Here is a 26,018-nt window from a genome sequence, read left to right on the forward strand (position 1 = left end):
GAGGCTGGGCGGGCCGTGGACGCGCACAGCCGCTCCACCTCCAAGGCGATGTGGAAGAAAGGATCCCAGCAGACAGGATCCACGGCACAGAGACCAGAACCAGGATCATATCGGTGTTTATCGGCCGTTAAACCGGAGGGAAACACGCGGCCGCGCACGCGCAGAGCTGGAGCGTAGCGCACGGACCGCTTCACGCGCGTGTTTGGGTGCGACCCGTCACAGCAGATCTCCGAGGACGAGTTCTGTTTACACAGGAGGCACCCACAGCCACGTTTAGCAGCAGAGCCAGGCTGGGACGGGTCTGGAGGATCTGGAGGGTCCGGGTCTGACTCTCTGCCCCGACCAACAGCGCAAGAACACGGATGTGGAGCGGATCAAATCTCCCACCTGAAGTCCTGAAGGCAGAGGGGTCCGGGAGAGTCCGGGAGAGTCCGGGGAGAGGTCGGGGAGAGGTGTGGAAACATGGAGCGCAGCAGCTGATCGAGCACATGTTGTGCTGTGGGCTGAACTTTCTGATGGTTGTTGGTTTGATTCCCTGCGCGCAGCTCTGGGTGAAGGACAGGAAACACTGAACCGTCTTCAGATCCCCGTGTGACTTCAGTAAGACTGAGATCCAGCAGAGTCCAGCAGAGTCCAGCACCATGGAGGCTCAGGACGACAGGGAGAGCAGTCCTCCAAAGTCTGACCGGAGCTTCGCTCTGACGTACATCGGGGGCTCCTCGCTCGACAGGCGGACCACGCTGCCCATGCTGCCCTGGCTGGTGGCTGAGATCCGCCGCAGAGGAGAGAGGGGGGACTGCGGCCCCGTGGTGCAGCCCAGAGAGGTCCAGCTGGTCCTCAACCCCCCCTTCGTCCGCTGTGTTCCGTCCAGCAGCAACAACTCGTCCGTGTTCATCTTCGAGCACAAAGCGCAGCTCATCTCCCGCTTCATCCACAACAGCAACGACCTGTCCTACTTCGCCTACCTGCTGAGGGGGCAGCCCGACAACCCCGAGGCCGAGATGTCCTGTCACGTCTTCAGGGCCTGCGACCCCAACCAGGTAGGCCTGGCCCGGCGCCGCACGCACCTTTACGCACAGGCAGCAGGGGGAGGGGCCAGAACCAGAACCACGGACTGAGACCCAGGATCAGATCACAGAAACACAGAAACACAGAAACAGGTCTATGTCAGAGCAGCTGAGGTGAAGGGTCATGGACCTGTGGTGTCCTCAGACTCTCCCAGCTCCCTGAGCTGTTTAAAGTGTGACAAAGGTTCACTCCAACATTTCTGAGGCTCCTTAAACGCACCACGGGTCTGGATCCAAAGTGAACTCACCTCCCAGAACTTTCAGAGGAGGTCCAGTTCAGACCTCAGCTCTAACTGATGTGGTTTTAGGGGTTCAGACTTTGGTCCAGGTGAGGGTCAGTCTGTATCCACTTTATTTCACAGCTGGTCAGAGCCAAACATCTGAAACCACCTGAAAAAGTGAGAGTCTAAAGTCCTGATGGTCCCTGAATCAACCCTGATCCTCAGATTGACAGTAGAGATTATAATCTGAACCAGTTTGACATGTAAACAGGAGACAAAGGAGGAGCCTGGGATCTGGATTAAAGCTCTCCTTGAGGTGGTGACAGGGCGCTTCATAGATTACCCAGAGGTCCAAACATGTTTGCTTTGGCATTAAGTATTTAGGCCAGCGGAGGGTGAGGATGATAAACAGGTCTCTGCGGGTTTTAATCCACCACGGTGTCCCCCCTGAGGAGGATCAGCAGCTGGACTCACTCAGCACATTCACTGTTGAGTAATAAACCAAAACACTGCAAAATCAGGAACAGAGTCAGTCTGAGACCAGCTGGGTCAGGGTGTGCACAGACCCACAGCGCCCCCTGTGGCAGAGCTGGGTATGACAGCTTTAATGTGAGGAGGGTCAGTCAGAGTGATCATGTTTTAAATCAGGTTTAAGTCCAGAGAAATCTGGATCAGAGATCCACAGATCCCCTCCTGATCCCACCCAGGATCAGATAAACTGCCCTGAGACCAGCTCTGAGACCAGCCCTGAGACCAGCTCTGAGCTCTGATGGTTTCACGTTAAAAACCGAGTCCAGCTCCTTCAGTGAGTGGAGTCATGGTTAAATCACTTCATTAGTTTTTTCTGTGTGGTTTTTATTCATGACGTGGTCTGAAGTCGCTCTTCAGCTGCTGTCAGACTGTGAGTGTATCTCACACTCGTTCATATTTCTTGTTCCTTAACACACACACACACACACACACACACACACACACACACACACACACACACACACACACACACACACACACACACACACACACACACACACACACACACTCTCAGATCAGGGTGTGCAGTGCTTCCTGAGCATGTGCCTGTGGTGTGTGTTTGTGTTGTGTACTGGCTGGGTGTGTGTCAGCTGTTTGCTGCTGAGGGCTGAGCAGAGAGGGGGTATTGACCACTGAGGAGTGTGTGTGTGTGTGTGTGTGTGTGTGTCAGATCCAGTGTGTGCAGCAGTTAGAGGTGTGTGTAACATACCTTTCTTTGTGAGATTGCGCAACCAAACAGGTTTGACAGGCAGTGAGTCGCAGCCCTGTGTGAGGTGGAGTGTGTGAGGTGGAGTGTGTGAGGTGGAGTGTGTGAGGTGGAGTGTGTGAGGTGGAGTGTGTGAGGTGGTTTGGTGGTTTTAGTGGAGCAGGGATTGGTGCTGATGTGTCCTCTGTGAGCTGGACTCTCAGACCAGGACTCTCTGCTCTGTCCCCGCTGAGTCTGAGGATCTGTCCTGTCTCAGTCTGAAACATGACGTGTGTGTGTGTGTGTGTGTGTGTGTGTGTGTGTGTGTGGCCCTCTGGGATCATTCTGATGCAGAGGAGGATCTGTGTGTGGGTCAAAGACCTCCTCTGGATCCAGCGTTGTGAAACAGGAGTTTGATTCCCCTGAAGAGAAAGTTTGACTTGGATGGATTCCAGTGAAGCAGAGCGTCCACAGAGCAGCAGCAACGTTTCACTCTCTGTTTCTGTGTTTCTGTGTTTAAAGGTCCTACAACCTGAAATACGTCTCCTGTCATTGGTTGTTGGAGTGTGTGTGTGTGTGTGTGAACAGGCCTCAGTGACCCTCTCTCAGAGGTTGGTTTTAGTGAAACAGAAACACGCTGACCCAGCTCCCTGTGAGTGACGTGTGTTGGGATCCAGCCTGTGGTTCCTGCTCTGATGAAGGTGAACTCAGGTGAGGGGACAGGGTCGTGTTTCTGACTGAATGAGGAACTCGTGCTCATAAACTCCTCTGTCTGTCAGTGAAGCTGTTTGAACTGTGTCAGAGGCAGAGGACGAGTTCAGAAACAGGTGATCTCCTCCACACGCTGCCACAGACGCTCAGCCATCCTGAGGTTACAGACGATAGAGGAGACCTGAGGACGCCATCACATGACCCCTTTATTTAAGCCGTCCAATCAGTGCTCAGGTCTTCACTGTACACATTACCCCCCTCCCTCCTCCCTCCTCCTCCCTCCTCCTCCCTCCTCCTCCCTCCTCCTCCCTCCTCCCTCCTCCCAGTGTGAGCTCAGAGTCTGTGTTTTGCTGTGTTTTGAGTTGAGACATGAACTTAGTTTCCTGAGTTCATCTCCAGGAGGAGGCGAAGCTCTGAGAGGAGCAGGGAGTCCAGCTCTGGGAGGAGCAGAGAGTCCACCTCTGAGAGGAGCAGAGAGTCCAGCTCTGGGAGGAGCAGGGAGTCCACCTCTGAGAGGAGCAGAGAGTCCAGCTCTGGGAGGAGCAGGGAGTCCAGCTCTGGGAGGAGCAGAGAGTCCAGCTCTGAGAGGAGCAGGGAGTCCAGCTCTGAGAGGAGCAGAGAGTCCAGCTCTGGGAGGAGCAGAGAGTCCAGCTCTGGGAGGAGCAGAGAGTCCAGCTCTGGGAGGAGCAGAGAGTCCAGCTCTGAGAGGAGCAGGGAGTCCGACTCCTCAGACTGAAGCTCAGCTCCTCTCCATGTGTTGGACTGAGTCTGTGGAGCTGAGGGGACCATGGGGTCGGTGGTCCTGGTCTGTGTGAGCAGATGGTGTCACAAAGGCCTGATGCTGATAGGTTTCACTTTACCTGAGTCTAATACGCACTGAGCATGCTCAGAACGAGTCCTCCTCTTTGTTTCTCCTGAGCTCTGAAGCTAAACATGGAGACAAGGTTCAGGTCCGGATCAGGGTCTCTGATGATGTTTGATGAAGGAGGACAGAGGAGGTGAAGGTTCTTAATGAGGACAGAGGAGGTGAAGGTTGTGAATGAGGACAGAGGAGGTGAAGGTTGTGAATGAGGACAGAGGAGGTGAAGGTTGTGAATGAGGACAGAGGAGGTGAAGGTTGTGGATGAGAACAGAGGAGGTGAAGATTCTTAAGGAGGACAGAGGAGGTGAATGTTGTGAATGAGGACAGAGGAGGTGAAGGTTTGATGAATGAGGACAGAGGAGGTGAAGGTTTGATGAATGAGGACAGAGGAGGTGAAGGTTTGATGAATGAGGACAGAGGAGGTGAAGGTTGTGAATGAGGACAGAGGAGGTGAAGGTTTGATGAATGAGGACAGAGGAGGTGAAGGTTTGATGAATGAGGACAGAGGAGGTGAAGGTTTGATGAATGAGGACAGAGGAGGTGAAGGTTTGATGAATGAGGACAGAGGAGGTGAATGTTGTGAATGAGGACAGAGGAGGTGAAGGTTTGATGAAGGAGGACAGAGGAGGTGAATGTTGTGAATGAGGACAGAGGAGGTGAAGGTTGTGGATGAGAACAGAGGAGGTGAAGGTTGTGAATGGGGACAGAGGAGGTGAAGGTTGTGAATGAGGACAGAGGAGGTGAAGGTTTGAGGAATGAGGACAGAGGAGGTGAAGGTTGTGGATGAGGACAGAGGAGGTGAATGTTTGATAAATGAGGACAGAGGAGGTGAAGGTTGTGAATGAGGACAGAGGAGGTGAAGGTTTGATGAAGGAGGACAGAGGAGGTGAAGGTGTGATTCTTGGATGAGGTCAGATGTTTGAGGGTCTAGCTGTGGTTTTCCTCTGGTCCCTGTTCCTCTCAGCCAGTCTGGGCCTGTCCCCCCTCAGGTCTGAGAACCTCATTGGCCCGGTTTTGTGTGGACTATAAATTATTGAAGGGATCAAAAGGTGTGGAGTCTCCTCTTCCTCATGTTTAAACCAGGAGCTGTGTCAAACCTTCAGGTGACGTCTGGTCTGGTCTGGTCTGGTCTGGTCTGGTCTGGTCTGGTCTGGTCTGGTCTCGTCCTCACGCTGCAGGATGAAGGTCACGCCGAGCAGCAGGAGGACTCACTAAGACTCACTCTGTGCTGTTGGATCCGGCTTTAAGACCTGGATCCTGACCCAGACACAGTTAGTACTGCATCATTTAGTGGTCCAGAACCTGGTCTGTGTCTCCCCCTATTACGGACTCTGTGTGGACCCTGAAGAGGGTCAGAAACAAACCAGCTGCCTCTTAGAGACTGCTCCTCAGGTCAGAGTTTAGCTGGAGAGGAGTGTGTGTGTATAAACACAGCCCACCTCCACCTCCACCTCCACCCCCACCTCCACCTCCACCCTCTGCCCTCCACCTCCTCTGAATACATCCCTCTGTCCCCAACCGGCCCTCAGAGGACGGCTCAGCTCTTGGAAAACTATAAATAGCTCCTCCACGACAAAAAACTAAAATCTTACCAAGTGTTTTTGTTTGATTTTAGGTAAAAAATGTTTAATTTTACTCAATATGAGCCACATTCAACTGATCAGTCCAGAAAAATGTCTCCTCTAGTTTCTGTAGTTTGTGTAGTTTGTATAGTTTGTGTAGTTTGTGTAGTTTGTAAAGTAAACACACGCTGTGGCTCAGCTGGCGTGTGTTTCCACGCCGCGTTGCCTCAGAGCGTGCGCTGACAGACTCAGACTCTGCGTCCTGACTTGTTGCTCGTTGGTCTCTGATCCAGATTTCCTCAGCGACACGCGGAGCCGCTCGGTGGCCCTCAGGTGTTGGGTTTCTCTGACTCGCTCTGACTCGCTCTGACCCTGTTTTGTCTCCGTCCTGTGAAGTGAAGGTGTTTCCTGCCGGCTGTTTGGTCTGTGGCTGTTTGGCCTTGGTTTGTTCAGATCCTGTTGTTTTGGCCTTGAGCTCTTTAGAGTCAGAGTATGAAGTCAGGTCAGATTATCTGTTAATCACGAGCTCAGTTAAACTGTGATGAACACAGACTGCAGGAGTTTATCACTGAGCGGACATGTTTGACTGAGAGTGAAAAACTGAGATCAGAGTGTTTATTTCTTTACCTCAGTCTTTATTCTTTATTTCCCTGTTTGCTTTTTGCTGCTACTGAAGCCTCAGAGGGACAATATTCATCCTGAATCACATTTCTCTAAACTTAGTGTGGAGGCCGTCTCCTTGGCTCTTCCTCAAAGCTTTTCTTGTCATTTCCTTGTTTTTATCTCTGAGAGGAGCTCTGTGGAAATCTCTCTGACTGTCTGCTTCCTCTCCCTGCTCCTCTGCTCCTCTCCCCTTTCTCTCAGGTCCCCGAGGTGATCAGCAGGATTCGCCAAGTGTCCAAATCTGCTCTGAAGGAAGAAGCCAAACCCAAACAGGAAGCCGACGATGCCTTCTACAACTCCCAGAAGTATGAAGTGCTGTACTGTGGGAAGGTAGGGTGGAGGTGGAGCTCAGAGTGTCCATCTTTGTTCTGTACGGCCGTAAAAACTCACCTCTGATGGATTCCAGGTCACAGTGCTGCACAAAAAGGCCCCGTCCACGCTGGTCGACGACTGCATCGATAAGTTTCGTCAGCATGAGGTGGAGAGGAAGCGCCTCCGGCTGCTGAACGGTCAGAGAGGGTCCACAGAGGCCCCCCCTGTGGAGTTCCTGATGGGGGAGGAAGGAGACCCTCTGTCCTCCGCTCTGAGGGAGAGTAAAGAAGGACTCATGGGGCCCGGCGCCGAGGACACCAGCGCAGGAGGAGGTGAGGGTCTCACAGAGTCAGGATCATGATTATTTGGGTTGATAGAAAGTGTTTAGATCAGGATGAAAAACCTCAGTGATGCTCCCCGTGGCCCCGTGTGACTGTTCGCCTTCATCGCCGCAGGTAAAGATCTGTCCAGCAGCTCCAGCCAGAGCAGCCTGCGAGGAGCCTTCCCAGAATGCATCCTGGAGGACTCAGGCTTCGAGGAGCCTCAGGAGTTTCGTACTCGCTGCAGCAGCCTGGCGGGAAATCTGCAGAGGAAGCCGGGCGAAGGCGTCATCATGGGCCCCACACGCCGCAGACACTCCAGCGCTCCAAACCACGTCCAGCCGTCTGACGCAGACAAGAACCGCACCATGCTGTTCCAGGTAGACCACATGGACAAGACCTGTCTGTGTCTTAGCAGTTAGCATACGGAGAAAGTTAGCATAAGGAGCCAGTGAGCATAAGGAGACACTTAGCATGAAGGGCCAGTTAGCATGAAGAAGCAGTTAGCATGAAAGTGCAGTTAGCATAAGAAGACAGTTAGCATGAGGTAACAGTTAGCATAAGATGATGTTAGCATGAGGAGACATTTTTTATGTGATGTCAGTAAGGATGAAGAGACATTTAGCACGAGGAGGTAGTTAGCATTAGGAGACACTCAGGGTGAGGAGACAGTAAACGTGAGGAAGCAGTTCGTATGAGAACGCAGTTAGCATGAGGAGAGAGTAAGCATTAGATGTCAGTTAGCATTAGATGACAAATAGCATGAGGCCACATTTTTCACAAGATGCAGTTAGCATGAGAACACAGCTAGCATGAGATGTGGGTTAGCATTAGATGTCAGTTAGCATTTGATGTCAGTTAGCATGATGAGACAGTTGGCTTGAGGAGGCGGTTAGCTTGAGGAGACAGTTAGCATGAGGGGGTACACCTGCTGATGTCCCACTTTGAGGATGAGCTTACTGCTTCCTCATCTGAGTGTGCTCATACCCCCTCATTAAAACACACACTCTACATGCTCACACTCTCTGCACACACACACTCCTCCAGGAGCAGAGGGTTTGTTTGACATGAGTTGCAGTCGGCACAGAGACAGAAACAGGCGCTAACAGGTGAGGGCTCTGTGTGACTGCAGAGCAGGGGGTCAGCTTTAAACCTCCATCTCTAACAAGCTGAGATCATGTGACTGTCTCTGTGGAAACACCACAGACCGTCGGTGATATCAGTGATGTCAGTGATATCAGTGATATCAGTGATGTCGGTGATGTCACTGATGTCACTGATGTCACTGATATCAGTGATATCAGTGATGTCGGTGATGTCACTGATGTCACTGATATCAGTGATGTCAGTGATGTCAGTGATGTCAGTGATGTCAGTGATGTCACTGATATCACTGATATCACTGATATCAGTGATGTCAGTGATGATGTCAGTGATATCAGTGATATCAGTGATGTCATGTTTATGGCTGTGAACCTGTTTTTCTGTCAGAGTTATGGATGTTTCTGTTGCGTGCTGACTCATAATCCATCATCGTAAAGAAATAACTTCAAACTGAACGCTGCTCTGCTCCTTATCACTCATTATTAACCCCCCCCCCCTGCAGTCCACGCTGTGCGCCTCCCCATGCCTCCCCCTGCCTCCCCCTGCCTCCTCCTGCCTCCTCCTGCTGTAAATCATTGTTATGTGTGTGTCAGTCAGTTATAATTGGAGCCTGGTGGAGCTGTAGTTTAGGGGCTGGAGCTCCTCAGGAGTATTTTTAAATAACAGTTGTTGCTCCTGAGAAAACAGGAGCAGAGAGCGGCTTTGTGCTGATCAGGGAGCAGGGAGCAGGGAGCAGGGAGCAGAGGGAGCAGGGAGCAGGGAGCAGGGAGCAGGGAGCAGGGGGCCAGCTCCTCCTCCTCACGCTCCATGCCCGTTTCCTCACACGCTAAATTTAAAACCAGAGCACGGCGCTCAATGTGACACCCCGCGTGGCGCTCAATTATGGGAAAAATCGTTGGTGCTGACTTGTTGACCTGGATTCAGAGAGTGTTTATGTTTGCTGTCGCTGTGGCAGCCATTTTCCTCTGACGTCACGGTAACCAGGGGGCGCTCAGACGCCATCTATCTGTCAGTGTGAAATATTACAGTTTCTGTTTTTATGAGGATTGATGAGACACTGAGAGGAAAACTGAAAACAGTGAGGATCATTTTCTGAAGCTAACTTTGAGCTAACAGCTGAGAGACGAGCTGGATCATGGTCTGAGCTTAAAGCAGCGAGAAACTGAACCGTTTAGTCTCACTTTAATCTACAGATTATAAAGCGTGATGTAATCTGATTTACTGACAGATTAATCCCTGGATTTCCACTGGTTGTTGTTGTGGTGATCCACTAAGTGTGTGTTAGAAACTGTGAACTCAGAAAGTGAAATATGAAAACATCAGGAGCGTGACGTGAGAGGAAAAAGACGCTCTGGGTGAAGGACAGGAAGTTGCTGACACCGACTTCATCTGAGCCTCAGGGATCTGTGATTGATTAACTGTGTGAGATTATGATTTGACATGAGTGTGTGTGTGTGTGTGTGTGTGTGTGTGTGTGTGTGTGTCAGGTGGGGCGTTTTGAGGTGAACCTCATCAGTCCGGACAGTAAATCAGTGGTGCTGGAGAAGAACTTCAAAGACATCTCCTCCTGCTGTCAGGTTGGTTGATTTTTACTGAACGCTTCTCCTCCTCCTCCTCCTCCTCCTCCTCCTTCTCCTCCTCCTCCTCCTCCTCCTCCTCCTCCTCCTCCTGGTCATGGCTGCAGTAGAGTCACTGAGCGTCTCTGTCTGATCATGAAGTCCTGAAGTTGTCCGTGCTGTGCTTCACTCTCTGTTTCTCAGGGCATCAAACAGTCCGATCACTTCGGGTTCATCTGCAGGGACCAGTCTGAGTCTGGACCCAGTCAGTACGTCTGTTATGTATTCCAGTGTGCCAGCGAGTCCCTGGTGAGTCCCTGATCCCCCTAAAGGTTTTCCTCTGTAGTAGACGTCTTAATGACCGCCCCGCCCCCTGCTGGTCTGTGTGTCAGGTGGAGGAGGTGATGCTGACCCTCAAACAGGCCTTCTCCACCGCCGCCGCCTTACAGAGCAACAAGACGCCGGTCCAGCTGTGCGAGGCCTGCCCCATGCACGACCTGCACAAGCTGTGTGAGCGGATCGAGGGTGAGGCCCGCTCCAGACCGGACCGCACCACGGACCAGGTCTTTCTCTGAGGTACAGGAGCTTTAAAGAGGTCTCCTCTGCTCCCCCCAGGTCTCTACCCGCCCCGGGCCAAGCTGGCCATCCAGAAGTACCTGTCCCAGCTGAGCGACCACGAGCAGGTGGAGACGTTCGAGCGCGTTCAGGTGAGATGGTACACTGTGATGAGTCACAGCAGCCAGGTGTGTGTGTGAAGCTGTGTCTGAGCCTGTGTGTGTGTGTGTGAAGCTGTGTCTGAGCCTGTGTGTGTGTGTGTGAAGCAGTGTCTGAGCCTGTGTGTGTGTGTGTGAAGCTGTGTTTCAGCCTGTGTGTGTGTGTGTGAAGCAGTGTCTGAGCCTGTGTGTGTGTGTGTGAAGTAGTGTTTCAGCCTGTGTGTGTGTGTGTCAAGCTGTGTTTCAGCCTGTGTGTGTGTGTGTGTGTGAAGCTGTGTCTGAGCCTGTGTGTGTTTCTGGTCCTGCAGAGACTGAAGCCGGCGTCGGACCAGGAGGAGAACGAGCTGGTGATCCTCCACCTGAGGCAGCTCTGTGAGTCCAAACAGAAGACCCACCTCCACATCGGGGAGGCCCCTCAGGTAAACACGGGACTCTGTGGATCCAGGAGACCAGGTCTCAGATGAACCTTGAGCTGGAGAAAGCACGGCTCGGCTTCTGTCAGACACACCTAGAGATCCTCCAGGTGTTCACGTGGAGTTTAGATGGATTGATTTCAGACGTGTTTCTGGGCCGGTCTGGTGGATTTGGCTCAGATTGAGTCTAAAAATCTTCCTCATCGTGTGTTTTCTCTGAGTGTGTGTAACACAGATCCTCAGTGAAAGTCTCCACAGTCACATCTGTTTCCACATTTATCAAACGCTTCTGCTTCGTTTCCTGACAGAACGCAGCGAGCAGCTCGACAGGAGGAGACGGCGCCGCCACCAGCAGCCGCTTCAAGCTGGATGTTCTGAAGAACAAAGCCCGCACGTCTCTCACCAGCTCCCTGGAGAACATCTTCGCTCGGGTGGGTCTGCGCACACACACACACACACACACACACACACACACACACACACACACACACACACACACACACACACACACACACACACACACACACACACACACACACACACACACACACACACACACTTTATTTTAGTTCCACCTTCTTTTCTCTGTAAGTTTATCCTCGTGTCGTATTGTGACAGATCACTTCCTGTGTGTGCCTCTCTTTGTTTGTGTGTGTGTGTGTGTGTGTGTGTGTGTGTGTCATCTCGGGGATTTGGACTGACCCATATCTGCTGTGGAGACAAGAAATAATTCGTCTGTAGGAGCATCGGGGCAACCTGAGCCGTCTCTCACCATCTGTTGTTGTTTCTGAGCAGAGTCGGGTTAAACTCTCTTTGTCTCTGACCGTCGCTCCGTGTTTCTTTCAGTCGCCTCCAGCTGACACTAGCTGCTCAAACACCTGGAAACAGGATTTCTGGGTTTATATTTCATTGGTACCTTGACTAAAGATGGATGATGTGTCTCCCATCCTCCCTTTGCACAAAAGTGAAGCCAAAATATGTTATTGATTAAACATCCTTCAGGGTGGAGTCCTTTTTTTAATAAAACTTCAAACTGGACTTTTCAGTTTGTTTTTCCTTCTGTTTATACAAAGATTTGAGCTTTATGAATAATACCTCAGTCAGCCAGCAGGGGGAGCTACAAATGTTCTGGCTTCACTCTCCCACAGCGGTCAGGTCGTCCATCTTCTCCTGCAGTCTGTGCGTAGCTTCCTGTCAGAGCCGTCTGCAGTGTGTCTAAGTGTTATGTCCCCTCTGTGTCCCCAGGGGGCCAGCCGAATGCGGGGCCGTCTGGGCAGCATGGGGAGCATGAGCAGCTTCGACAGGGTAAGTGTCCCCTGCAGGGACTCACGCTCAGTTTTTCTCATGGCCCTTAAAGCTTTTCTCCTCCAGCCTGAGAGCGAGTGAGATAAACCAGCCTCAGTCCTGTCAGGACCAGGCTCTGGACTCTTACATTCCCATGTAGTCCTGTGATGGGGGCGGAGCAGCCCAGCAGGAAGCTGTGGACCGCAGCGTGTCGTGTCTGTGCAGAATGTGGAGACAGAGTGTGATGGAGTCGCTCCAACTCTCGGTCAGGAAAGAGTTAAAGTTACTCTGTGACACCTCACCCAGAAACCATTCACACACTCCCTGCCAAAACCTGGAGACCACATTACCCACAATGCATCCACACCTACACCAGCTCAGTCAGATTAGGGCAAGGGTCTCCAACCTGCGGCTCTGGAGCCTCATGTGGCTCTTTGATGCCTTTGCAGAAGCTCCTTGTAGCTTTAAAAAAACATTTATCTAAAACGAAAAAAGTTTGTTTTTCTTACAGAGGGTATTGATGATTAAGACAGTGACACTTAATAAGATCCTGCATTAACATTTTGTTAAAATAAATACGTATCACAATCTTGCAATAAAGCTTTCAAATATTTTTGTAATTTTTGCAAATATTTTGTGTTTCAATTTTTTGAAAGTTTTGCAAATATAAAAAAACCCTCTTTTTTTAAATTGCAAATTTGTACAATTTCTGTTAAATTAAGATTTTTTCAATTTCTGCAAATGTAAATTAAAAAATATTCCAATTCCTGGTATTATTTTTTTTTGCAAATTTTAGCACATTTTTAAAAAAATTTTCTTTATCAAAAATTTTGCAAATTTTTAAATTTTTAAAGTTATTGATGTTTTTAGAAATTTTGGCTTATTTTTCTGAAAAATGCATTTTTATTTGAAATTTGGCAAATTTTTTAATTTTCAAATCTTTTTCAAATTTTGGCTAATTTTTTAATTTCCATTTAATTTTTTTTATATTTTTGCAAAATTTTGCAAGTTTATGAAATTTCTTACATGACAGATTTTTCAGTTTTTTAAAATTATTTGTAAATCTATTTTAAACAAAAAAAAAGCTAAGATATCATTTGTACAGTTTTATTAACACAAAAACTTCTTGTTTTTGAAATATTCACTAGAATTTTTTTTTTTTACAATGAATAGAATTTTAAACACTTTTTTTTTTTTTTTAAGATAAAATAGATTTTGTGGCTCTTGAATGTCTTTAATCCAGGTGAGCAGGAGGAAAAATGGCTCTTATTAAAGTAAAGGTTGCAGAACCCTGGATTATTAAACAGATAGTAATGATTCCACATCCTGTTTTATTTTGAAAGGTTTGTATTTTTCAGTCCCACTGATGGAGGTCTGTCAGATTTCCTGCAGCTCGATCTGGGCCACGAGCAGGGTCAGAGTCTCAGAGACCTGTCAAAGTCCTGATGTGGCCCCTGTTGGGGGTCCATCATATTTAACACATGCATGGTGTTCATGAGCCTCAGTTTGCCACATGCAGCATCACGTCAGCTCAGAGCCGTGACTCAGAGAGTTCATTAAGCTGCAGAGCTTCCTCTAAATATCTGACCAAAGTGTTTCACATGAACCATTAACGTGTTTCTCCATGAGGAGCTGGTCTCAGGTGTTGCTCTGTGCAGCTCCAGGTGTTATCGTCATGTGTGTGTATATTATAGAACACGTTGGGTATCTGGTCTCTGTGAGGACTCTGGTCCCTCTGTGAGGACTGACAGTCGTATATTTGTTGAAGTGAGTCGAAGTTCACGTGGGAGTGTGTCAGGATGCTGAGGTCGGAGCGAGCAGGAAACTCAGTCAGGATGTCCTCGAGCCGAGCCGGTCTGTCAGGGCTTCCTTTAGCCGTGTCAGTGGACTCAGAGAGACTGGGTCTCATCAGGTTTTCATCAATATAGACACAAACCCTGGATCTGAGTGAGACCTCAGACCTCTGTGAGTCTGTGCATCAGACCTGGAGCCTGTGGGGCTCTGAGACCCTCACAGTCCTGGTTCAGAGGAGTCACACAGAGCGCTGAGTCCTCCGTCAGGTCAGGTCTAAACAGGAAGTCAGAAAAAACCAGGATGAAGCTGATTGGACTGTTTTTCAGCCACGAGGTCTCCTCCACCAATCACACGACAGCTCTGAGTCACAGGACTCTGACATTAGCATACAATGGATCAGGGTGGAGGACCAGCTGACTCCAGGCTGAGCCTCCAGACCTGAACCTGGAGCCTGTAGACCTGAACCTGGAGCCTTCAGACCTGAACCTGGAGCCTGTAGACCTGAACCTGGAGCCTTCAGACCTGAACCTGGGCTCTGTGTCTCTGGACTTTGCTGTAACGAGTCATGTGACCACCTCCCTGTCTCTGGCCTCCTCAGCAGGATGAAGAGTCTCCAGGTCACTCCCCCCCGGGCTCCCCTCCCTCCTTCTCTGAGGACGACCCTGAAGGTGGCGTGCAGTTCCGGCGCCGTGCTCACACCTTCAGCCACCCGCCCGTGAAGAAACGCATCTCCTTCGAGGGTCAGCCCAGCGTGCAGAGCAGACCGCTGCGCCGCCAGCAGTCTGTGAACCCCGAGCTGCTGCAGAGCAGGTGAGTCAGCTTTACCTGTCCTCAGACCTCAGACAGTAGTGGTCCTGGTTCCTGGTTCCTGGTTCCTGGTTCCTGACCCTGAGGAGTCCCTCCCTGTGTGTGTTTTCTGCTCTGGAGCTCGGTGTGTTGCTGTGTGTGTGTGTGTGTGTAACGTCTTTGTGTTTTATTTCGTGGGCGTGTCCCGTGCGGCCCGCCCAGTCCCGTGGCGGTCTCCAGGACTCGCAGCGTTTCGGAGAGTGAGTCCACCTTCAGCCTCCCCTCCTCCTTCCCCGCCCCCACCTTCCTGAAAAGCTTGTACCAGGGCTCGCTGGGAGACGGTGGGAGCCTCAAGAGGTGAGAGGGGCCCTCAGACCGGCCCCCCTTAGACCTGAGAGGGAGGAGTCTGGGATGGCTGCAGCAGCTGAACCTCTAACCTCTCTGTCCCTGCTCTTCATCTATCATCATCGTCATCATCAGCTGATCTCTGCAGACGATGATTCTTCTGGGTTTGCATGTGACAAAATCTTCAGTGACTCTCAGAGATGAAGCCTGTGTTAGCTCCACCTGACACCTCCTCTCTGTCTCTGCTCCCTCTGAGCCTGTCCTGCACCTCCTCTCTGTCTCTGCTCCCTCTGAGCCTGTCCACCTCCTCCTCCACAGACTCAGCTCAGTCTGTAGCAGAAAGTAAAGGTTAACATCTCCATTAATAATGAGATTCAGCCGAGCGCGGGCAGGAAGCCGAGCCGTCCTCTGGGCTCTGAGCGGAGTGAGAGGAAAGCTTCACGGCTCATGTTTCCCCTCATGACGCTCAGAGACTGGACACAGACGGGCTCATAGACTCTCTGTTACACAGATACAGCAGGCACAGGGACAGATCTCTGCAGGGGGCACTTCCTGTTTCCACCGTCACATGATCAGACCGTGAAGCTAACGCAGAAACAGTGTCAGGATCCTCTTTCTGTCCCATGTTTGGAGCGTTATCATTATAAGGTCGTGAGGTCAGAGATCTTCACACACACAGGTCTGTGCAGTCGTGTGTTTCGCTGCAAAGCTGGTAAACACTCAGAGCTCAGTTTGCAGACTGGAGGCAGGGTGAAGCGTTGACCCCTCCTCTCTGCTCCTCCACCTGCTGCTGCAGATCTGATGTTTGTTTGGATAAATTGCAGGTTGGTCTCTGAAAGCGTCTCTGCTCCTCCACATAATGACGGAGAGCAGCTTCCTGTTTGTTTGCACACGACGGCCCGAGCAGCTGAGCACGTGCAGAGTCTGAGCGAAGAGATGTTGTTCAGCTCCGTCAGCTGATTGACACTTTCTTCTTCTTCTTCACTAACACACACACACACACACACACACACACACACTCTTTTCCTGCAGGTGACCGTGGAGTCTGCATGCTGCTCAGCTCAGCCTGTTTGTTTCACTCACTCGTCTCTTTGCTTTATTAACTCCAGCACGCCGCGTGTGTTTACACTCCCATCAGCTCAGGAGCAGGAGACGCTGCTGTGTGTGTGTGTGTGTGTGTGTGTGTGTGTGTGTGTGAGCTGCTGCTGCTGTAAGATGATAGCTGACTCATTATTTGTCTTGCAGTAATGGCGAGGGCAGGAAGAGGACGCTGTCCGGCTGCAGCAGCGACTCAGTAGGCGGAGGGCCCCCCCCGACCCCACGCAGGGTCTCCTGGAGACAGAAGATCTTCCTGAGGGTCGCTTCACCCATGAACAAGCCGTCTGCCTCCATGCAGCACGCAGGTGTGGAAACACGATCCTCACACACACACACACACACACACACACACACACACACACACACACACACACACACACACACACACACACACTGACTGATCCAGCCCTGCATTAAGAATGAGTCTGAGTCTGAGCCGTGGAAAGTTTCTGTTCTCAAACTCAGAAAGGACACAGGCTGCAAGGACAGAGGAGACAGAGGAGACAGGGATCAAGGAGGAGAGGAAGCTTCCCTCCTCTGACAGAGATCCTCCTGCAGGTTCAGGGTCAGACCATCTCACAGATCGACCCTGAACCACAGACTGTTTAATATAAACCCAACATTCAGATTATTCAGTGATTGAAGACGTTCAAAGTTTTCCTTCAAGTTAAACTTTCACAGAAACACAAACAGACTCAGAGCTAACACACGCTAAAGGCTAAAAGAGGGTGGAGAGGACTCAGAGCTAACACAGGCTAAAGGCTAACAGAGGGTGGAGAGGATCCTGGTTTTGTCTCTTCCTGATCCTGGTTTTAATTCTTCCTGATCCTTGTTCTGTCTCCTCTGTTGGGTCTCAGATTCCTCTGATGGACAGGAGCTGCTCCCTCTCTCCCCTCGGGCCTCAGACTCGGCTCTGGATCCCTTTGGGAGACTCCTGCCCCGAGCCGGGACCACCCTGACCGGAGAGAGGCCCAAGAAGACGAGCGCAGACTACCGGGCGCTGTGGAAGACCGCCATCCACCAGCAGATCCTGCTCCTGAGGATGGAGAAGGAGAACCAGAGGCTGGAGGGTGAGCCACATGTTGATCTATGAGTCCTGACAGGATCCTGCTGGATCTGAGGGTCACAGGGCCGGTCTCTGTGACCTGGCTCACACTGGCTCCTCTTGTTCTGGTTGGTCAGTGTGAGCTGGGCTTTTTTAGTGCACAGGGAGCAGAGAGGAGCAGGGAGGAGCAGAGAGGAGCAGAGAGGAGCAGAGAGGAGCAGAGGAGGAGCAGAGGAGGACGGTCAGCAGCACGCTGTCAGTACTGTTTATCTTCAGAGCTCACGTCTACGATCAGAGTCTGAGATTTATTTTTAGAGCAGCGCTCTGCACACACACTATCATGTTTCCATAAACACACACTCTGACACACTCTAACACACTCTAACACACTCTGACACACACTCTGACACACACTCTAACACACACTCTAACACACACTCTGACACACACTCTGACACACACTCTGACACACACTCTAACACACACTCTGACACACACTCTAACACACACTCTGACACACACTCTAACACACACTCTGACACACACTGTAACACACACTCTGACACACACTCTGACACACACTCTGACACACACTCTAACACACACTCTGACACACACTCTAACACACACTCTGACACACACTCTAACACACACTCTGACACACACTCTAACACACACTCTAACACACACTCTGACACACACTCTGACACACACTCTGACACACACTCTAACACACACTCTGACACACACTCTAACACACACTCTGACACACACTCTGACACACACTCTGACACACACTCTAACACACACTCTGACACACACTGTAACACACACTCTGACACACACTCTAACACACACTCTGACACACACTCTAACACACACTCTGACACACACTGTAACACACACTCTGACACACACTCTGACACACACTCTGACACACACTCTGACACACACTCTAACACACACTCTGACACACACTCTAACACACACTCTAACACACACTCTGACACACACTCTAACACATACTCTAACACACACCCTAACACACACTCTGACACACACTCTGACACACACCCAGCTAAGGTTGTGGTGGAGGTCTGAGGAGCTGAGGGGCGCCCTCTGCAGACTCAGACTGGGATGACTCTGTGTTTATCAGAGAACAGGAAGTGGACAGTCAGGAGGAGGAGCTAAGCAGAGGGAGGAGCTGGTTACAGGGTCTAAAACACCTCCACATGCAGCTGCAGGAGCAGACCTGGTTCAGTTAAAGTCCAGGACTCAGACCTGGTTCAGTTAAAGTCCAGGACCCAGACTCCAGATGAGGATGATGATTGTGTAGGAGGAAGGTTAGGGGTCCAGCTGAAGCTGCTCTGTGTCGTCTCCAACATGAACCCTGTAAACCCACACCTGTCTCTCCTCTGTGTGTTATGGCGCCCCCTGCTGGTCTGAGGACCTGACAGAGTCTCTGTGTTTCATCAGAAGGTAAGCAGCAGCAGCAGAGACGTCACGTGGTCTCAGGTCTTGGTCCTCTCCTGTTTGCATGTTCAGGGACTTTAGAGTCTGGTGTGTCTCTGGATGTGGTCCTTCTGGTTTCTGTCTCTCTGACGTGGGCTGGTCTTTAGACTGGGATCTGGTCTGTGTTTCGTTAGCGTCTCATGCTAACAGGTTTCAGGGTCTGCTGTCTTAGAGTCCTCCCCTGGAGGATCTGAAACCTAAAGGAGTCTCTGTTTCCTCGTGTTGGGGTTGGTTTTTGGTTTCTGGAGGACAGAGAGAGCCTCAGGTTTTGGAGTGACCCCCTTCTCTCTGTGTCCTGTCCCTGTTCTTGTCCCGCAGCGAGCCGGGACGAGCTGCACATCCGGAAGATGAAGCTGGACTACCAGGAAGTGGGTCAGTGCTCCGCAGAGGCCCAGGCTCTGTGGGACAGGAAGCTGAGCGCCCCGGGCCGGACCACGGTCCCTCAGGACCAGGAGGAGCTGTACCGAGCCCTCTGCCAAGGTGAGGCATCCCTGTCCTCACACACAGCAGGTTCAGGGTGACTCCAGATCCATACCCAGCTTCTGAGCCTGTCCCCTGTCCCCTGTCCCTGCAGGAGTCCCTAAGACCAGGAGAGGAGAGGTCTGGATCCTCCTGTCCCACCAGCACCGGCTCAGACACAGACTCCCTCAGCGCCAGCAGGCCCCAGAAACCCTCTACCAAGACCTGCTGAAGCAGCTGACGGCCCAGCAGCACTCCATCCTGGTGGATCTGGGTGAGTCCTAAACCTGGACCGGTTCAGATTAGGAACAGAGAAAACGCTCAGATCTTCAGAGCCAGAAATGGTGTCAGTGACGTCCTTCTTTCCTGCTTTTCTCTGCATACGGTGGCCTGTTAGGGACACAGGGAGAGACAGAGTCTGAGCAGGTTTTAAACCCAAAGTCTCAGAGTAAAAACTCAGAGTCTGGGACTTTCTCTGTGACTTAAACTGTGTAACACAGCCCAGGTCCAGTGACAAATTTACTTTACAAACATTAAGTCACAAATCTTCCACTTTTGATTCACTAATTTCAAAACTTTACCCACAAATGTATCTTTTTTTTCTGACACGTTAAACTTTAAAACTTCAGAGTTTTCCTGTTTTATTCTGATAAACGTCTTTAGTGTTTTCCTCCTCTTCTCTCAGCTCAGTTTGTTTTTCCTAAATGAAAAGTCGTGGTATGGGTTCAGGACTGAGAGGGTCTGAGGTGGTTTTCTGTGTGGGTCTGGGGTCTGGTGGATTAAACCTGCTCTCCTGTCTTGGTGCCCAGGCCGGACCTTCCCGACCCATCAGTACTTCTCGGCCCAGCTGGGGGCGGGTCAGCTGTCCCTCTACAACCTGCTGAAGGCCTACTCTCTGCTGGACACTGAGGTCTGTATGAGGCCCCCACCCCTCACAGCGTCCCCATGAAGACCTGAAAGTGGACCTGACGGTCTGTCTCTGTCCCCCTCAGGTGGGGTACTGTCAGGGCATCAGCTTCGTGGCCGGCGTGCTGCTGCTGCACATGAGCGAGGAGCAGGCCTTCGACATGCTGAAGTTCCTGATGTACGACCTGAGCATCCGGCAGCAGTTCAGACCCGACATGGTCTCCCTGCAGGTCAGTGAGGGTCCACCAGAAACCACCAGGAAACACTGAGGGGCAGTGTTGTTGTGATGCTCTTTGTGACCACAAGAGGGCGGCGTCACCTCAGCGCTGTGATCCACAGAGGAGTGAAAGCTTTTTTCATCTCTCCTCTGAGAGCAAAGGTCACCCTGAGGTCGACCGGAGAAAATGAAAACACCTGTTAGAGAAAATCATCCTGATAAACATTTATAGTAAAACAACTTGTTAACAAGTTGTTTTTAACAAGTTCAGACAGAAACTCAAACAGTGACCCATTAAAAAACAGGGAATGATTAATTTCTTCAAAAGTTAGAAATAAAAAAACAGTTTCAGACCCAGGTTTGTCTTTCTGTCCTCTCAGGGCTGCCGTACTTGATGAAACAGTGTGTGATTGCTCTGTAATGTGTTGGGCTGGTCTGACCTGGGATCAGCTGCTGGAGGAAACAAAGAGCAGGGTGTAGTTTAGCAAACAGAGCGTCTCCACCTCTTCCTCTAACCACACCTGTTAGCTCGGGTTAAACATCAGCTGACCTCGGCGCCGCGCCAAGCATCAGCAGGCGTGCTAATGTTTAATCTGCAGCAGGTAACCATTGAACCAGCCCGCAGCACGGCGGAGGCTTCACTCCCTGAGGGCTCCTGAGGAGGAGGAGAGGAGTGTGTGTTTCTGCTGCGAGGAGGTGAAGGTAGAGTGTGTGTAACCGTCAGGAAGCTGAGGGAGAGATCGCCAACTCCGCTCAGACCACTTCTGCTTCTCCTTCCTGCTGCTCGCCGCTCGCCGCGTCTGTTCCTCTGTCTCAGGCTCTCTGTGACTCAGTGTGAGTGTGTGTGAGTGTGTGTGAGTGTGTGTAGTGTGTGTAGTGTGTAGTTAACTCGTCCTGTCAGGCTGGGCTGCATGTTTGAGCAGGTCTCAGTCTGAAGACGGGAACTCTTTCAGAGCCTCAGACCGAGCGGAGAGTTCCTCCTCCAGCTCCTGATACTTAGTCCGGCCTGTAGGGCTCCTCAGATCCTGGTCTACAGGTTTAAAGGTTTACAGGTCTACAGGTGTGTTTGTGGCTCAGTGGGGCCTTGGTCTGATCCTCTACCCTGTCTCTCAGATCCAGATGTACCAGCTCTCCAGACTCTTACACGACTACCACCGCGAGCTCTACAACCACCTGGAGGAGCACGAGATCTGCCCCAGCCTCTACGCCGCGCCCTGGTTCCTGACCCTCTTCGCCTCCCAGTTCCCCCTGGGCTTCGTGTCCCGCATCTTTGGTAGATTTTCAGAATAAAAGCCCTGATCAGAGGAGTGATGTAGGAGGAGCCGCGGCGTTGTGGCGTTGTCGGTTAACGCTCAGTTTGTGTCTCTGTGTTTGTTTCCAGATCTGGTCTTCGTCCAGGGCTGCGGCGTGATCTTTAAGGTGGCGCTGTGTCTGCTCAGCAACCACGAGAAGGAGATCGTGGAGTGCGACAGCTTCGAGAGCATCGTGGACTACCTGAAGACCACGCTCCCCGCCCTGACCCCCGCACAGATGGAGCAGACCATGGCAAAGGTAGAGGGGGCGCTGGAAGAGTCCATTCAGTCTGGTTATTTACACTTTCTGCTTTCAGTCGAGCTCTGAGTGAACTTCAGTTTTTAGAGGAGCAGTTAGAGTTTAACTCATCGTTATTATTTCCTCCTTTAATCACAGCGTGTCGACTTTTCTATGTTTTTATTTCTCTGTTTGTTCCTGCTTTACCCAGCGTGGAGCTAGCTCAGTCTGAGCTTTAGGTTCATGTTTGTTTTTAACCCACACTTTATTTTTTATAAAGAGAAAATTTCAACAAGAGAATAAAAAAAAACTTATAGAAAAGAAAAAAAATCTAAAATTAATTTCTGAATTTCCTGCTGAAAGAAAGTTTTTTGAAGCTTTTATTTTCATATTTTCCAGGATCTGAGTCTCTGCTGGGTTCAGGTCTATCCCTGACCCCCCATGCCGTCCCTCTCTGTGTTTTTCCTGCAGGTGATGGACATGGACATCTCCAAGCAGCTGCATGCGTACGAGGTGGAGTACCACGTCCTGCAGGACGAGATGCTGGACTCGGGGCCGCTGCCCGACGACTCGGAGCGACTGGACAAAGTGGAGAAGACCAACGCTCAGCTGAAGAAACAGAACATGGACCTGCTGGAGAAACTGCAGGTCAGGAAACACTCAGGGTCTGAGTCAGGGGACAGGGACTGTCAGTTCCTCAGGCGGCCTGTAGGTGGCAGTAACACACAGGTTTAGACTCCTCATGTCAGACAAAGAGAAGTTTTCTGAGGTTTGTTGTGAGGCTGAGAGAAGACGCTGTTTGAAAGCTGAGAGTCCAGAGTCTAAAGTTTGGTTCAGACCTGGATCCAGATCCAGTCCGCTGGTCTTTGAGTCCCAGAGTCTGCTCTCTGTCAGTATCTGTGTGTTTCCTGTGTCTGACTCACTGAGGTGGATCTGTGTCCTGCAGGCCGCGCGGCAGAAGATCCAGACCCTGGAGACCAGCGTGGAGAACTTCCTGACCCGGGAGAGCAAAATGAAGCACGTGATCCGCGCCCTGGAGCAGGAGCGGGCGGCGTACCAGAAGACCATCGAGCGCATGCGCTCCTGCCTCCCCGCCGACGCCATGACAGATGTGGAGATGACCCAGATCAAAACAGGAGCCAACGGGAAAGCCAAACCTGCCGCCAAGAAGCCCTGATGGCAGAGGGCGGGGCGCTGGCTGCAGCAGGCGGACGCAGCGGGCGCACGCTGCAGCACAGACTGAGGACACACAGAGACGGCGAGCCCACGCAGCGTTGTTCTGCAGCTCTGAGAGCGCCTGGCCTCTGAACGGGAAATATCTGGGTGGTGTTTGTCAGCGTGTCAGAGCGCTGGAGGAGGATACACAGACCGCTCCATGAGCGCCGCCGACCTGCTGCTGCTGCTGCCACCGCTGCTGCTGCTGCAGCGTCTGAGCAGAGACAGGAAGCTGCTCCTCTGCTTCTCCACACGCTCAGGGTCATCAGAGGGCAGCGCCTGCCTCTGTCTGCCTTCATCACTCTACCACTGCCTTCAAGAGTTTACTGACGCCGTCTGATGGCGTCTGATGGCGTCTGATGGCGTCTGATGGCGACCCATCCTCAGGACCTGAAGTTCAGCTCAAAGCCATCATCAGAGTCTGGTCCTGAGTCCTGGTTCTGACTCATCTCAGGCCTTAAACTTTTTGTTGACTTGTTTTTTAAAGCGTTATTTCCCTCCACGGATGATCACGCCGCTCTTTCAGACGCCGCTCTTTCAGACGCCGCCCTTACAGACGCCTCTCTACGGCGCCTCTCTGTGGCGCCTCTCTGTGGCGTCAGGTGTCATGTTCCTCTCTCTCCGCCTCAGAGAGCTGTCTGCTGCTCGCTCTGAAAGGAGGAAGTGTTTCTTCCACGGCGCAGGCAGGAAGTGAGGTTGTCTGCCGTCTCAGCTTCCTGTGTGACTGACCGCAGCGTCTCCTCGCTTCAGCGCGGCGCTCAGAGGCTGAAGCAGAGTTCACACCCTGCAGGAGGTGGCAGGAGGTGGCAGGAGGTGGAGGAGTGATCTGAATGCACAGATCTGTGGGTCAGAGGATGAGAGGAGCGCCGCTGTCATGGTGACGCTTTAAAGGACACATATCTGAAGCTAACACAGAGCTAACAGAGCGCGCTCAGACGGCGTGCAGAGCTCTGTGAGGACCGTACAGACAGTTCAGATGAGTGTGTCCCTGGATCTCTCCTCCTCTGTGTCTGACTCACCGTCTCTGGGTCACAGAGGGAGAATCGGCGCCAGGGGCCGGACTCTGCTCGACAAACAGCCTCGCATTAAGACCAAGGTGACGTCTGCAGCAGCTCGCCGTCCTTCCAGCTAACGGTGGTGACTGCTCAGAGGTTGATTCTCAGACTGAAAGCCCTGAGTGCAACACACACACACACACACACACACACACACACACACACACACACACACACACACACACACACACACACACACACAGACGTTAACTCACCTGGAGCTGCTGATAAAAGCTTCTCTGCTGCAGTCGGAGCAAACTGTGACAGACCTGAACCACATCAGCAATAATCAGAGCATCAGGGTCCTGGTCTGGTCCAGATCTGGTCTCTGTGGCTCTCAGAGTCTGAGCATGGAACCAAAGATGAGTCTGTCTGAGAAAGATGAGTGATTTCATCCTGAATGCTGTAATCTGTAATCTGTAATCTGTAATCTGTAATCTGTGATCACCTGTGTCTTTGCCTCGTTTTGTTTCTTTGGGATAAAAAGCTTGAAGAGAAAAACCAAATAAAGAGGCAGAGCGGGAAACCTGATCTGACCCCTGTGTGCCAAAGGTAAAACTGCTTCCTCCTCCTCTGTCAGACCTCCTGCTGAGGAGGAGGAGGAGGAGGAGCAGTCAGGGAGTCAGGCTCCTCTGCCTCCGTGTGATTCAGTTTCTGTGTCCAGGTTTTTTGGTTGTTGTTTGTTAACGTGAGGAGAAAGTTTGAATAAACTCACTCTGCCTTGTTTCTGACCTGCTCTCTGCTCCTCCTCTGCTCCTCCTCTGCTCCTCTGCTCCTTGTGGAGTGTTTTGATCAGTTTTCAGATTCATGGATTTCTCCAACATCTGATCATGAAGAGGTTTAAAAATCTGCACGCGCTCAGTCTGAACCTCCAGGACTGATGCTTTAAAAAAAAAAAAACACCTCCTCTTTAAGTTTAACTCCTCTCTTTAACGTCCTCATGAGTTCATTAACATCGTGGTTAAACTAAAGAAAGTGGCGTTAGGATGGTTCTCTTTCAGGATGTAAACATTGTGACCTTAACGCGGTCTCCTCAGCTTTCACAGTGAGCCTCTAGTGGACACTCCAGGAACTGCAGTTTTTTTTTAACCTCAGCTCTGGTTTCATTTGTAAACTGATCGAGATAAAAAGTAAACTTAACTCAGCTCTGTGTAAAAACTGAGGCTTAAAGATGTCGGTGATGTCTGCAGGGATTCAGTTTGTGTTGAATATCGTCCAATCAGAGCAGAGTTTGGATCCTGCAGGTGACAAACAGACGTGTTGTTAGCGTGTTAGCAGGTGATAATAAAAAGAGTTTACATGTAAAAAAAAATGTTTCAGGAGAACAGAGACCTTAACGTGGTCCTTCAGAGTCCTGTGTTCAGGCTTCAGTCTGTGAAAGTGGACCCCCCCCCTCAGTCCCTCAGTCAGGGAGGGGCTCTGAGAGACAGCGGTCTTCACCCGTCCCCGTTTCCTCTGAGGGTCTCACCCAGAAAGGACTCCTGTGATCCGCCCTGCCAGGCCTGGAGCCCGTCACACAGGAGACCCAGACCAGATCCAGCAGGAGCCCAGGGCTGGCTGAGCCAGAGGGGCCACATTCCTGACGTATTCCCACACGAGGTCACTTCCTGCAGCAGGGGAAGAGAGGGATGCTGGGAAATCCACTGGGAGCTCGGCTGACAACGACGCTTCCTCTGCTCGAGGTCTTATCAGCTCCGTTTGTGCTCCTCCTGCCTCCTTCTTCATCTCTATCCAGCTGCACCTCCCTCTCCTCCCCCCTCCTCCCCTCCTCCTCCCCCCTCCTCCCTCCTCCTCCCCCTGGATGTGGGAGGCTCCTCTGAAGCTGGGCTCTGATATTTAGTGTAGCGTCACGCCTGAACAACAACCACCACAGAAGGACGCAGACTTCCTGTCAGGTGACACCGCGCCACGCCAAAGCTTCCCCTGAGACACCAAACTCTGTGTGTGTGTGTGTGTGTGTGTGTGTGTGTGTGTGTGTGTGTGTGTGTGTGTGTGTGTGTGTGTGTGTGTGTGTGTGTGTGTGTGTGTGTGTGTGTGTGTGTGTGTGTGTGT

General features: G+C 51.3%; 1 protein-coding gene across 3 annotated transcripts; it reads left to right on the forward strand.

The window, feature by feature from the left end:
* Window positions 1-23,490, forward strand: tbc1d4 (TBC1 domain family, member 4). 3 transcript variants are annotated; one of them, XM_074694808.1, is made up of 23 exons: window positions 1-1,040; window positions 6,504-6,632; window positions 6,709-6,946; window positions 7,070-7,314; window positions 9,526-9,615; window positions 9,799-9,903; window positions 9,987-10,119; window positions 10,210-10,301; window positions 10,616-10,726; window positions 11,029-11,151; window positions 11,966-12,025; window positions 14,397-14,608; window positions 14,807-14,941; window positions 16,175-16,332; window positions 16,885-17,097; window positions 18,903-19,064; window positions 19,159-19,317; window positions 19,853-19,953; window positions 20,036-20,179; window positions 21,280-21,439; window positions 21,548-21,717; window positions 22,168-22,344; window positions 22,643-23,490. In XM_074694808.1, exons 1-23 carry the CDS (start codon window positions 642-644, stop codon window positions 22,871-22,873), a joined length of 3,747 nt encoding a protein of 1,248 aa, XP_074550909.1. In that variant the 5' UTR covers window positions 1-641; the 3' UTR covers window positions 22,874-23,490. The 3 variants fall into 3 exon arrangements, with proteins under 3 accessions (XP_074550909.1, XP_074550910.1, XP_074550911.1); XM_074694809.1 differs by having other exon boundaries at window positions 14,400-14,608; XM_074694810.1 differs by lacking the exon at window positions 14,807-14,941.
* The last annotated feature ends 2,528 nt before the right edge of the window (window positions 23,491-26,018 follow it).

The sequence above is a fragment of the Halichoeres trimaculatus genome, unplaced genomic scaffold (assembly GCF_033239565.1).
Source record: "Halichoeres trimaculatus isolate MK-OKI-2021-1 unplaced genomic scaffold, fHalTri1.1 fHalTri1_scaffold_19, whole genome shotgun sequence".
Lineage (NCBI taxonomy): Eukaryota > Metazoa > Chordata > Actinopteri > Labriformes > Labridae > Halichoeres > Halichoeres trimaculatus.